Here is a 14,979-nt window from a genome sequence, read left to right as displayed (position 1 = left end):
TAAGTTAATTCTAAGTTTATATATAAGTTATGTAGTGTACGAACTCGATCCTGGGACAGATTATGCTTATATTCAAGGTATTACTGTACTGTATATGTAATGCAGTACACAGAAGACAGAGTTCAGAGGCAGAAGCCTTATTGAATAAACTCCAAACTTAAATAAACCATCAAATCTACCAGAAAACCAGTGAAACACTGTCCAGGCAAGAACAAAGGAAAACAAAGAGACACACAGGAAAACAGACCTGGAATTATCAACATGGAGAAGACGCGTCGACAGGTACCATAATCACAGAACGACCAGACATAGATTGCCAGAAGGAGGGAGTGAGGTATACCCAGGGCACCAGGTGAGAATGATGAAACTAATTACCTCAGAAGAGACAGGCAGAAGGGGGAGGAGTGGAAGACTGAGCTGACATCAAATCTGCCGTGCGTTCAGACAGATTGGTCCGTTTCCTTAGGTGTTTATGAGTCTATGTCTTCTCAGTAGCAGCTCTAATTATACACATAAATATGTATATGCAGCAGCTCTCACCGTGTGTCAGGGCATCTGGTGCAGGCTTCCTCCTCTGGACCTGAGCACTGCAGACACGTCACATCACACAGGTGACACAGTCCTTGTTGACTCCTGTACTGTCCTGTATACAAGAGGGGAGGGGTGAACAACAAAACCTCAACATGGAGCCTTTGTTCCTGCACCATTTGCTGCATGTTTTATTAAGTTTCACACAGATTTGATTCCATTATTTTCTTCTAACTTTAACTGTTTTCACTCTCTGACTTTTTGGTTCCAGTCCGTACAGAAATAATCTCTGTTTTTAATCACCAAAGTGAACAGTGGGCAACTTTAGGTGCCTGGGGAGCAGTGTGTGCAGACTGTGGAGACTGTGGAGATGGTGCCATGCTCAGAGCACCTCAGTCGTAACTTGGCAGCTGGTGGACTCAAACCTGAAGCCTTCTGGACTCAAGTCTGCTTCCTTAACTACTAAGCCACCACTGCCTCCACGTGTTGGCTCAGAGACTTTATTTTGTCTCATTTAAAAGGTGTGTTGAAATCTATAAAAGCTGCCTCAGGCTTATTCTACCGCTCTGCTACAGTATAATGTAGTACAGTACTGGCTGACCTGTGGGGTACTGGGCAATGATGCAGAGAAGTAAACTAGGAGCAGAAATTCCATTGAATAAACCCCTAACCCTGAAACCTTTTTTATAAAATGCTTCATGGTCACATCCTCCACTGCTGCAAAGGTTTTGGCAAGGTGAAAAGTTTCTGTTGCCAAACAGAGTACAGACTGAAAACTGAGTTTTGTTCACCAAAAAATCCCCACCAGCTGGAAGAGAAGTTGTCACTTGATAAACAGATTATTTCAATCCAGCACGATATCACACTGGAGCAGTTGCTGCTCATGATAACTGTAAATAAATGTTTCTCTTGATTGACGGGAGGTTATATACAATTTTTCACATTTAAAGACTTGAACAATACTGCATGTACAGGGCCTACTGTCCTGTGGTGACTGTGGGGGAAAAACGTCTTCCATCAACTGTCAGCTTCATGTATAGAAGGACTGAAAAAATTTCTTGACAAAAGGGACATAAACATCATCTTCTGTCCCACCTTTGTGGGAGACAAAGGTGACAGACACCAGCGAAGGCACTGAGGACGGAGCTCCATATATGCCTGTGTGTGTGTATGTGTATGTGTCAGGAGAGCATCCTTCAAGGCAGCAGTGAGGTTGTCTGTGCTCTCTGCTTTTTTTTATTTTTTATGAAAAGCTCAATTGTTGCTTTTCAAAACAAAAGAGCTTCTGCTGAAAACCATTCAAACGCCGACACTCTCTCCCTGCCTTTTCCTTTGTCCCCTCCCTACCCCCCCAAATACACACACACAAACAAACAGGGGGCCAGGTTCTCAAGGGATGTAAGGCTGCACAGCACAACTCAGCAACTGTAGACACTTTAGGCTCCGAGTGTCAGACGGGAGAAGAATGAAGCAGAGAAGAAAAGCAAACCTGCCATTACAGACTTGAGGGATAAGAGAGAGAGAGAGAGAGAGAGAGAGAGAGAGAGAGAGAGAACGTTTCACTAGCATCCACACTTGGTCCTGAAGCCAAATTCCTCAGCTACTTCTCCACCATCACCTCCTGGAGCTACCAGATACTTGGAGCAGGAAGGGGGAAAAAGGTACTGACCATATGGCTACATTTGTATGAGATGTTGTAATGTTGTTTATTTATTACCAAGGTAACGTACACAATATTGGACAGCCCAGATTTTAAGGGCAAGTCATTATTTATTATCACCCATCTCACACCTGTCTCACACAGCTTTGACGTAGTAGTAGATTATTATTTGTTCGGTGTTGAGATTTGTTATGTTTTTTGAACCTCAATAATTAACAGTTTGTAAATTAGAGCAAATATCAATTATTTCTGTCTGGCACCATCACATTTTTTCCTTTACCCAGACTATTAAAATACACTTTAAAACTCAATTAGAACTCGATTCCTGTCCATTATGGAGGCAAAGGAATGCATGGTGACCTTTGTTGAGGTCAGGACGTAACCAGATTTTTTTTATTATTATTGGATTCTACGCTGTGACTGGACCAAAATGGAATTTTCCTGTTAAATCCACTGTCTAATGACTCTGAGGTGTTGTCACGAAACAATGTGAAATATTTTAAAATAAATAATCACTGAAGTCTGTGTTTTTTCTTGTATTTTTTACAATTCATTGTTCATTTCTCCTTTGTAAAAACTTCAGTTCTGGCTGATAAAAACAGCTGTACATCTGCATGGTGTTGTTTTTTTATTGTACTGTTGTTTTCCGTCATAAATACACGTTGGAATGAAGGCCAAAAGTCCAACCTTGGTGTCTTCAGAGGACATGATGTAAGTGTCCATGACATTGAATCTGCACTGTTTTCTTTTTCATTCCAACAGTCCAGACTGATAAAAAAATGAGGTGGTTATGACACATGGAGAGCAACAAGTATTTGTTTATGTACACTGGGGCCTTCTAATGCTGCTGTGAGCCTCACTCAGCAGGTTTGTTGAAACATCAGTTCTGTGAAATATGTCTCTAGTGTCTGTTCATTTAATTCTTTTAAAAACTAAAAAACAGCCGTATTACAGCGCTAGACCTGAATGGATTTTATAATATTAACAAAGACTACATTATAATGCAAACTATATTATAATACAACTATAGATGAATTTTAGTTACAGCTGTCAATGAATTAAATGAAAAATTTCATCAGAAATTTCAGGGTATCAATATAATTATAATCATGATTAATCAAAATCATTAGTTATCGTGACTCGTGAATCATTCTAATGTATCGATGTAAATGAACACAGCTTGACGTTTGTACAAAAATGTTTTTTTTCTGCTGGAACAGAAAGATAAATAGATGTGTGTTTTACATCTGTTTTATCTGTGACTAATCAAAATGATGAAATTATTAATATGGAAAAATGTTGAGAGAAATATACAAAACATCAATTCGTAATTTAGCTTCTTAGAGTTGGTGGATTTTAGTCACAAGCCTTAAAGTTGATAGAGAGGGGAGGAGGGGTGCAGCAGAAATGTGTCATGCTAAGCTCCTGTTTTGTGTTGAATCTACAACAGTTATGACATTTGTTTTCAAGCACCGCTTCTAAGCCACAATCCTAACCTCTGATTGGCTCTCAATCTCTATTTTTTTTATCACTCTGTATACATCAGTTGTATCCATTGATGAACAGAATGAATATTCTCATTTAGTGCCACATAATTTTCTGTATAATTATTGTTTAATTTTAGTCATGGAGACAAATGCCAAAAACCACAAATGCATTATTCTGCCCATGCTTTTAAAACAATTTCAATCAGATCATTATAATGTCTCACCTGTAGCTAAATGTCAGTGTATTCTTGGGCATTTAAATTATTTACATTTTATGCAGGTAGATTTACATGCTAATAGATTTTAGATGGTTTCAGCCTGAGCACGTGACGTGGGCCTTCCAGCAGGCCCACCACCCGTAAGAAGGCCCACAATGGGTTGGTGCCTTGTGATTTGGGTGGCGGGACCCCGATCCTTGGACATCTAGTCTAGCTATGGGGACTTGGAATGTCACCTCACTGGGGGGAAAAGAGCCCGAACTTGTGCAGGATGTTGAGCGATACCGGATAGATATAGTTGGGCTCACCTCCACACACAGTCTGGGCTCTGGGACCCAACTCCTTGTGGAGTTGCTCGTGGTGAGAGGTCTGCAGGTGTAGGCTTGCTTATAGCCTGGTAATGGGTTAAATGCAGAGGCCACATTTGTTGTGTGCAGTGATGTGTGTCACAATGACAAGGAGTTCACTTTCCTTCCTTTCCTTTCCTTAATAACAGTGTCACCTGGAGGGGCGTGATCAGGAGGCCTCTTCGATCTGAACCCAAGTGGTGTTTTGTTATTGGACTTCTGTGCTAGCCACAGTTTGTCCATAATGAACACCATGTTCAAACATAAGGGTGTCCATCAGTGTCCATCATATGGCACCAGGACACCTTTGGCCAGAGGTCAATGATCGACTTTGTAATCGTGTCATCTGACCTCAGGCCATACATCTTGGACACTCGGGCAAAGAGAGGGGTGAGCTGTCAACTGATCAGCATCTGGTGCTACATTGGATCCAGCTTGCAGGGGGTGAAGCTGGACAGACCTGGCAGACCCAAACGTATCGTGAGGGTCTCTTTGGGAGCATCTCGCAGGATCCCCTGTAAGGGAGGCCACTTTTGGAAGAGCTTTGACCAGGTCCTGAGGGAGGTTGGAGACATTGAGTCTGAGTAGACCTTGTTCTCCTCTTTAATCGTTGTGGCGGCTGTACGAAGCTGTGCCCGTAAGTTCTCCGATTACCTGTTGTGGCGGCAATCCCCGAACCCTGTGGTGGACAACGCAGGTAAGGGAGGCCGTCAAACAAAAGAGCCTGTTAGGTTTGAGGACTCCTGAGACAGCTGACAGGTACATGCAGGCCCAGCAGACTGCAGCTCAGGTGGTCGTGGAAGCAAAAACCTGAAAAGTCTGGAAAAAGTTCGAGGAGGCCATGGAGGAATACTATCGGTCGGCCTCAAAGAAATTCTGGCAAACCGTCCAGTGGCAGTTTCTCGCCCACACTGTTTACAGTGGATGTGGGGAGCTGTTGTCCTCGACTGGGGATGTTGTCGGGTGGAAGGAAGATCTCCTCAATCCCACTGACTTCTGCAGAGGAAGCAGAGGCTGAGGACCCAGTAGCTGACCCACCCATCTCCTGTGCTGACGTCACCGAGGTGGTCAAGAAGCTACTCGATGGCAGGGTGCCAGGGGTGGATGAGAATTGCCCTGTGTACCTCAAGTCTCTGGATGTCGCAGGGCTGTCTTACTGAGAAATAACACTCCATAGCCTGCCGGGGAAAGTCTATTCCAGGGTACTAGAGAGGAGAATTCTACCAAAAGTTGAACGTTGGATCCAAAAGGAACAATGTTTTGTTTGTTGTTTTCTGTCCTGGCCATGGTACACTGGACCAGCTCTATACACTCCACAGGGTGCTCGAAGGTTCATGGGAGTTTGCCCAACCAGTCCACGTGTTTTTTTGGACTTGGAATAGGCTTTCAACCATGTCCCCCGTGGTATCCTGTGGGGGGTGCTTCGGGAGTATGCGGTCAGGGGGCACTCTGCTAAGGGCTGTCCGGTCCCTGTACGGTCGGAGTAGGAGCTTGGTTCGCATTGCCGGCAGTAAGTCGGACTTGTTCACGGTCCATGTTGGGCTATGGCAGGGCTGACCTTTGTCACCAGTTCTGTTCATAATCTTTATGGGGAGAATTTCTAAGCACAGTCGAGGACCGGGTGGGGTTTAGTTCGGGAGCCATTGGATCTTATCCCTGCTTTTTGCAGATGATGTTGTCTTGTTGGCTTCTTCGAGCCAGGACCTGCAGCATGCACTGAGGTGGTTCCCAGCTGAGTGTAAAGCCGCTGGGATGAGAATTAGCAACTCTAAGTCCAAGGCCATGGTTCTCGACCGGAAAAAGGTGGTTTGCACCCTCCAGGTTGGGGAGGAGATCCTGCCTCAGGTGGAGGAGTTTGTTGCAGTCATTTTCACAAACGAGGGAAGGATGGAATGTGAGAGCAGTAATGCGGTCACTGGATCGGGCTCTGTCACCAGACAGGAGCTCTATCACCCGAGAGGAGCTCGGAGTAGAGCCGCTGCTCCTTCATACTGAGAGGAGTCAGCTGAGGTGGCTTGGGGATTTACATCGTATGCCTCCCCCCCCCCAGACATCTCCCTCGGGAGGTGCTCGGGTTCTCTCCCTCTGGGAGGAGACCTAGGGGAAGACCCAGGACACGCTGGAGCGACTGACGCTCGGAGGACCTGGGAACGCCTTGGGGTCCCCCCAGAAGAGCTGGAGGAAGTGTCGAGGGAGAGGGAAGTCTGGGTGACCCTGCTCAGACTGTTGCCCCCACAACCCAGCACTGGATAAGCAGAGGATGATTGATGGATAGATGGATGGTTTCCAATTGAAATCTTTTTTTTCTTAATGGCTGTGACAAACAGGAATGAGAGAAAGACTTTTGAGAGCCATGTTGACATGTTGTCATAGACCTGTTAGACAAGTCAGAATTTAGACAACTGTTATAGCTTTTACAATACTTTTTTAGAATTTAGTAATATAAAAAGTCAAACTGCTTTTAAAACTTAATACCTCCCCAATGACTACATGACTTCCAGATCCAACCTGAACCTATTATTATTAATGTTTTAATCCTCTTTATCCAAAGCCGGCCTGCTGGGGGGGTTCAATCCAGACCACCTGGTGAATTTTGAAAGTGAAAAAAATGCACAAAAACATCAAGTTCATGATGTTTGGTCAAATTATATTTCATGAAATATTATTAATTTTTTAATATACTTGTATTTATTTGCAGATAAACAAGGGGGAGAGGGGTCGTGAACTTGGTATTTAAGGTAGTTATGTTACGTTTGTACCAGTACAGCCCATTTCACATGTAATTAGGCTGTATGTGTAGGTATGTGTTTGATAACTCTGTCTACTGAATAAACCTGAATACCAAAGCCAAGTGCTTCAAATTGAAGTGAAACAAATAAATGTAGGAAAAACTGTCAAAAATGTAAAGAAAACAAAAACATGAACAGATTAAACATTTTAATAAGAACACTTAAGTAAAAAAAAAAGATTTTCAAAACTAGGACTTTGAGTAACATTAATAATGCATTGTCACAGATATGTCACAGGTACACAATAAAAACAGCTTTTATACGAGAAGGTGTGTGTGTGTGTATGTGTGTGTGTTTGTGCATGTATGCGTGTGCATCTAATGTCGCACTACCTAAAGTTGCTTCAGGTCATCTGAAACAATGACGGGGAATAAGTTTTTGTTAACAGGGGATTCATCAAGCTTTATTACAATTCATCAACCAGCTGACAGTACAACAAATCATCTAACACTGGAAATGCTGCAGGTTTTGCAGACAGAAACATCTGAAACAAGTTTCCACCGCACTTACTTAGCAATTCAGCCCCACCAAAATGACCTTTGAACTGGACAAGAGGAGAGACCAGGTGTCTGAAGCATGACTGTGGCGTTTGTGTTAACATTTCTGAGCCACTTCTGCGGGTTCCTCTGTATGGTTTTAAAATGAGAAATGAGCTGATGCTTCGTATTGTGGTGGTTCTTACACATTTTTCTGGATTCACAGAAATGTGGGATTTGAACCACAACAGTCTGCTGAGGTGTAAATCCCACATTTCTGTCTTCCTTAAGTTTTTGCCCATGTGTAAAACATCACAAATGCAAACACTTGCAGAGCCAATCATCGACCTTCTGTGTTGGAAAGTACAGAACAATACTTCCGTTCATATGCCGTGGCATTAAAATTTATTTTGAGAGACGTTTGTTTGTAGGAATGCACATAAGAAATATAATCAGTGAAAAAGACTTGGCGTTAAAGTGGGGGACAGATCTTATGGCATGTGGGAAGACAATTAAGACAAATATCTCATTATATATTCTAATATTTTATCCATAATGAAGGGACTTTAACTTGTTAGGTCACAGACAGGGCATTGATGCTCAGGATTGGGACAAAAGTGCATCCCCGACCTCACAGATTCATGTAACCTTGCTGCAGAAAAGTCTGGAAGGAATGACTATTGACTGGGCTCATAGAAGCTCTGGAATGAATCAATGTTGTCTGGCCTCACGTCAATGGCTAATAGCATTTCTTTAGCCACAATAGGAGATGTGTTTAAAAAAAAAAAAAAAAAAAACTTACTGAGGTGGTTTTGGTCAGTAGTGTGTCAGTCTGAGCACACACTGACACTGTGGTTGTATAGATAACTTCAAGTGATGTGTCCAAGTTCATGTTTATGACTGCACCTGGGTGGTATGTGGTAAGTGTGTGTGTTTGTGTGTGTGCACTAAAGTCAGCCCAGACAGACATTATTTTCACATTACACTGATTTTCTCTCCCCTCTGATGTATATTTACAGGCAGAGAGGCAGGGCCTCTCCTACTGTATGTCCACTTCCCATTTGTTTACCGTTAGCACTTGGAGAAACAGGAGGAAGATAGGCCAGAATTTAGACAAAAAAATATTATAATGCACACAGATGTATTCGAGTTTCACAGGCTCCTGTTTTAGCTATGTTTTCTACACAGGCAACAAAAAAGAAGATTGAACTATTTTGGCATTCGATGCTTTGGTCACAAAATATCGACACGTTTGTTTATATTTCGCTTTTGTTTTCATTTGCTTGGATTTTCTTGAAATAAGTCCCAGTCATTTTCTTTTTTTTTTTTAAACACCCTGACGACATTTGTCCCAGTACAGAAAAAGGTAGGTTTGTTGTAGTCCTGTCATCGCACCTCCGATGCAGTCCCTTTAAGAGGCACATATTCTCTTATAAATTATGTGACTGTGAATGAGCAGGCAGAGGGAAGGGAGGCTCGAGATGGTAGGGTGACCCCCTGTTGCCCCACCCCAGTCCGCCTCTGCCCCCTCCACACCCCTTAATGCCCAGTGAATACGTCCCATCAGCCCTTTTGCGAGCACGTTCTGCAGCAAAGCTGCTGCAGCACCCTCCTCTGGCAAAGATTGTTCCTTTTTACGAGAACGCAGAAACTGCCCTCCGCCCAAGATTCTTCATTTGCTTTCCACAGACCAGGAAGAAGAATAGAAGGAGGATGAGGAGAATGAAGAAAAGGAGGTACAGGTGGGACAATGAAGAGGATAAAACACACACACACACACACACAGGAGATGGTCATCAGAAATGGCAGGTACGGCCATGTGATTGGGCAGGAGAAGATTCAGGAAACAGGAAGAGTTTTTGATCCAGTCACAGGTGATGTTCATCAAGATTGAAAATTATCGAAGTCCAGTCGAATAATTGGATCCAGTTCAGGAGACAGGGAGTAAAAAAAAGATGGGAGAGAAAACAATGAGAGAGGGAGAAAAGAGAGAGAAAGAAAATAAGACACAATTAGCAAATAGGAAAATGTGAAATGTACAACTTGATGTAATTTTTCATCATGATAAATGAAGTGAACCACCGTCTGCAGATACAGGCAGGTGGTGAACAACATTTTTCTCCTCAGAATTTTACACTGAATAAAAATGCAATGAAAACTGAATCAGTGGCACTAGCATGGTTATGTTCACTTATTTAACAGACAAAAGGACCATAGATTTTTTTTTAAATTATGAATGTAATAATATGATTATAACGTCCTAAAAAAAATCTAAACTATTATCAGAAACTTACTTCAACTTTGCACTGAGGCTGGAAACTGATGGTATTGAATTTGCATTAACAGCTGTATGATAGTAAATCTGACCCAGTGATGGACTGTCTCAACTTCTTTTACTATGTTTTTAGGTTACAATTTTTAAGTTTTATATTGTTTAACAAATATATTTAAGGTGGACAATGTAGGTATTTGTCTCTTTGATAATGGACTTGACCCTTTATTTATCAGGCATACTTCAAATGCTACTCTCCATTGCATTTTTACTTTGTGTGCCAGAGCAAAAGTGTAAAAGTCACATGCAAACATTCTGAACCTCAGCTGCTCAGTGAAAATGAGAAATCCTTTTTTGATAAAAGCACAAACATGCAAAATATAAAGGGAGGGCAAAAAAGAGAGTACAACAAACCAAAAAAATGGTCAGGTATCGGTTATAAACATAAAGGAAAAAGGAAAATAGTAAGGAAAATTTCAGCCCACTGTGCGCAGTATGTTAAAATTCATGAAAAGCGTCAAGTGATGTTAATACAAAAACCAACTAGGAATGTGTGAGTGTGTCATCATAGACAGATGTTATCGTAGTGAAATGCAGAGCATGAATGAGACCTTCAACTAGAAACCGCAGAACAGAGAGAAAAGCGAGGATGCAGTTCTTTTCTGCTTTGAAGCCACAACAGAGCTATTTTATTTCAGAAGTTAGTACAAAGCTCAGGATATAAGGAGGCAGCCAGAGTTCAAACCGCAGCTTTTACTTAAAGATATCCATTGCATTCATTGTTACCCTGTGGCATAGAGCGCAATTTAATTTAGGCACAAAAAACAGCCCCAGAGACTGGGAGAAAGTTAAAATGTAAATGGACTCCTGCGGGGCCTTTTGTAGCCCGATTAGCTTGGATTTTTTTTTAAGCACATTTGTTTTCTCTGGCCTGCGCCAACTATTCTGGTGCAAATCAAACATTTTATAAAAACTTTACTTTATCCAATTAAGTTCAGCTGAAGATCAGCAGAGGAGGTCAAAGCATTAACAGTATATTCCCTGTGAGAGGTAGACAGGTAGAAAATGAACACACAGAGACCATTTTGGAGATGAGAAAGCTGACAACTCACCATCTTTGCAGATGGTGCTGACCACGCAGGCGCCGGCCTCCAGATTGTAGCCACTGACACAGCTGCTGCAGTTTCGCTCACCGGGCCCCAGGCACTCGTAGCAGCTATGATCACACCTGTCCATGTAGTATGAAGAATTAGGAGCTGGTCTGGGCAGCACTGAACTGTGATTACAAACACCCCCCAGAAAGTTCAGAAAGTTCTTTGAGGATAAATCTTTTCCAGAAAGAGCGGCACCACTGTGGTCCATTGACTGCATGGTTGAGAGCAGTTATTGCATAAGTGAGAGTAAATATTTTCTGCAAAAACCTAAAAAAACAACAGACAGATTTCTCATAAACCTGCCTGCTTCTGTGAAAATATGACTTTATCGTGATATCGGGTTCTTCAGTCCGACGGGGGATGCAGGAATCAGTTGAGGTAAAGGGTCAAGTTTGCAATAAATAATTCAAGGTGGGAGAAAGGGGGAGAAAAAAGGCAGGAGGCAAATCCACCGCCAGGAACGATAAGCAGAGCAGCCAAGAAGTCTGGCTCTGAGGAGAAGTCTGACTGCTGCGACTGCAGAGGTGTGATAGAAGCAAAGTAGTCGTCAAACTATCATCAAACGCTGACAGGTTCACAAGCCACTGACATTCCTGAATGTGTTCCTGTTCTGGTGGGGTAAAGGGTAAAACTCTAAGACTGTATGTGGAGAAGATGCTGAATACTCAAGATGGTAAAAAAAGAGGGGTTGGATTATGTACTAAATTACTGTTAAATTGGGTATAATGTATAAAATACAGGGTTTTTTTAAGTCTACACCTACCACAACACAGAGTATGAATCCCGGTTAATACACTGTTATTTCATCTACACCAGGGTCATCCACACTTTGTTGGCTTGAGAGCTACTTTTCAAATAACCATAACAAAGTGATCTACCCACATTGATAATATTAAATATATATTTATCCATAGGAACTATAAACTACTTCATATAAATATATTGTATATAGACATGATATGCTGATTAAATAGCTGTAGCTGTACGGCACAATATGATTCAACACATGTATTGTTGCTAATTTAGTCCTAGAGATTTAATATATAAAAAAGTGCTTGGACATGCTCATGAGCTACTTGTTCATCTACTAGTAGATTCTCATCTAATAATTGGGCACCTCTGATCTACACTCATCTAAAGTAAAGAACACAATGTTTTTCATTAGCATGCAGGGAAAACTGTATATATTTTGTGTTGCAATGACAACTGTAGGCTACCATATGTTCTCCTTAACGCATGAATGGTTGTGGTGAGGTGAGGTAAAAAAAAAGAAGTGACCACCATAAGTTGGTGTTAAATCATACTTAGCATAAAGTACCTTTACTTAAAACCAGTAAAAGATTTAACGGAAAGGGATACACAGAGGTGCCACAGCTAGGCAGCAAAAACCAAACATCCGTTGGCTTTGAGCTCTGCCGTGTTGTCAGTTATGTTTTCTCATTGAAGCAACATGAACGTCTTGTGTTTTCACTGCGTGGGATATTGGCTACTGACTCACATCTTACAGGACTTCTGCATGTGCCCGTTGTCTGAGGTCTGCTCCGACAGGTAGTAGCCAGTGCTGCATGTCAATACACACCTCCAGTCCTCCATTAAGTAGCCCTCTGCACACTTGGTGCACGCCTCTGCACCTGTTCCTAAAAACACAAATACAAAATTTTGTGTTGTATGTCAGGAGTTTTTTTTTATTTTATTTCGATGTTTATATGAGAATAATATTATTAAAGTAAATGTCTACCTGCGCAGGTGGCACAGGTACGATGGCAGTGCTCACAAGTCCTCCTGTGGCCGTTATAGTAGGTCCCTGGGTCACATGTCAACTGACACCTGTTTCCTTGAAGACTGAAGTAGAAAAAACTTTAAAATACAGTACTTAGGTAAAACATAAAAAGTATTTGCTGGCAATCATCTACACCAGTAATACATTTTGCTATTTTTTTAATAAAATAAATCAATATTCTCTACCATGAGTCGGCCTAACATTAAGCCCTCAGGTTGATTTTAGCTTATTTACAAACTGTCAATCTAAGAAAAAAAACTTTTATGTCTTTTTACAGCAAACAGTCTCAGTGCAAGAGTCTATACCTTTACAGTTGATTTCCAGTCTCTAACCTAATCTGTCAATGTTCAAGTCCAAGAATCTGAACTCCAGATTGAGTTGTTTTTTGTGCTGCATACATGTGCCAGATGTGGGGGTAAGATATCACTTAGGAATTAGCTTTAGAGTTTGGTGGAACACTGACAAGTCCGTACTGTGGAATCACAAAGAACACTGGTTTGTGAAATTGCTGCACTAAGCTAGAAAACAGCTGGTGTGTGTTAGTTAAAGTTTCTCAGAAACCCACTCATTCCTATCCTCTTTTCCTCTTTGGAACTGACTGTGAATGGTTAAATGAATGGGAGCGTGTGTGTGCTAGCATGTAAGCGGGTGGCTGATTGTGGTCTCACGGGCACACAGAGGAATTTATTGCTTACAAATGTCCCTACCTCCACCTCTGGATATGCTGCTATTCCACAGTGTAACATGATGTACTGGTGGACAACACTGTAACCTGCGAGGATACAGTGTCCTGCTCAAACAACAACAATAAGAGAGGAAACTGAGCTTTCCGTCCTAGTATAAAACAGAAGCTGACTGTGATGGTAAGCAAACATAAGCAGCTGTCGGACCGATGTATTGAGCGTTGGGAAGTTGTCCCAAGCCCAGTTAGATACGTAGCTATAGGTACAATATGTATAATATGTTTCAGATTAGCCGTTTCCTAGCATTGTGGATCCAAGTGCGGCACCTTAGAGTACATACACACACTGTTTAAACGACTGAACACCCATTTACACAGTGACTTTATTTCTAACACCAAACTGGTGTAAAAGACAGCTGGTTCTAACAGTTACTAAGCAGCTACACAGCCCTTCAAAATAAAGTACACCAGTGCCTCCTGAGGACACTGTTGACAATCGTTATAGTCTAATTAGACCCAGTACTCTCTGATTGATTTTTTATTTTAATGGTTTTTCCATTACAAACATCCATACTGTACGTCCATCCATGCCCTAAATTTGGCCTGCTCGTTATGCAATACCTCCACTAGGGGCAGGGCTAAGTTCTAAGTCATCAGTTCCTCAGCGTGGCCTGTGGATGGAGAATTCTGCCTGAAGGGATGCAACAAAGATAGAGTTCTACCTTTGCACTTGTTTCAACCCTTATAAGTTTATTCTAATAAATGCAGCACTTCTCAAAAGCATGGCGTCAATGTCACATTTTCCGGGATTAAGTTAACTCTCTGCAAAATAACCGATTTTGTGTGGTAATGTAGAATGTTTACTTCAACACAGAATCAGTTTTACACTCAGGAGGGAAATATCTGCAACAGACAGCAGCACTTAAGTCATCAAGAGGAAAACACAGTAGTGTGGCCACTAGCTGAAAAGCAGCTTTTCTCTCCCTGTGATCCATTCTTTGACTAGATGCTGCCATTCAACTCATGAGTGTGTGTCAATCACATAGCAGAACTGATCAAAACAGTTCCACTCTGCACTCTCTCTCTGTCTCTCCCTCCCCCTCTCCCTTTCCCTGTTTACAGGGACACAGTTATTTTTGCATCTGAATGAATATGAAGAGTTCTTCACAGACACCATACGCATTGAACACATGGTTTTTTATAGCTGAATTTCTAAACAAAAAATAAATCACTGAAACAAACCCATCAAAAACTTCAACATGTTATAACTCAAATTTTGCTTCTGCCAAAACAGATTGTCAAAACAAACACTTCTTCTGCTTTCTTCTTTTTCTTTCGGCTTTATCCCTTTTTCAGTGGTTGCCACAGCGAATCGTTGATTTCCATCTCTTTCTGTTCTCTGTATCTTCTCTGACTCCAACTATCTGCATGTCCTCCCTCACTGCATCCATATATATCCTCTTTGGTCTTCCTCTTTGTCTCCTACCTGGTAGCTCCATCTCTAACATTCTTCTACCAATGTATCCACTGTCCCTCCTCTGCACATGTCCAAACCATCTCAATCTGGCTTCTCTAGCTTTTTCTCC

General features: G+C 41.8%; 1 protein-coding gene across 5 annotated transcripts in view; it reads right to left on the bottom strand.

Moving 5' to 3' along the window:
- The window catches only part of LOC103397520 (proprotein convertase subtilisin/kexin type 5), an 87,311-nt gene that overhangs the window by 20,157 nt on the left and 52,175 nt on the right, over positions 1–14,979 (bottom strand). Inside the window, exons 18-21 of one of the 5 annotated variants that reach the window (XM_017043095.2) lie at positions 12,670–12,773; positions 12,430–12,568; positions 10,890–11,005; positions 541–643 (exon numbers count right to left, since the gene is read on the bottom strand). In XM_017043095.2, the coding sequence (XP_016898584.1) occupies positions 541–643; positions 10,890–11,005; positions 12,430–12,568; positions 12,670–12,773 (462 nt within the window). Of the gene's footprint in view, positions 1–540; positions 644–7,162; positions 9,185–10,889; positions 11,054–12,429; positions 12,569–12,669; positions 12,774–14,979 lie in introns of those variants that run through there. The other 4 variants (XM_008335811.3, XM_008335812.3, XM_008335813.3 and 1 more) reach the window with 4 other exon arrangements.

The sequence above is a fragment of the Cynoglossus semilaevis genome, chromosome Z, assembly GCF_000523025.1.
Source record: "Cynoglossus semilaevis isolate Cse_v1.0 chromosome Z, Cse_v1.0, whole genome shotgun sequence".
In the NCBI taxonomy this organism is placed as follows: Eukaryota; Metazoa; Chordata; class Actinopteri; order Pleuronectiformes; family Cynoglossidae; genus Cynoglossus; species Cynoglossus semilaevis.
The sequence above is the reverse complement of the archived record's forward strand: the minus strand, read 5'-3'. Positions and strand labels throughout refer to the sequence as shown.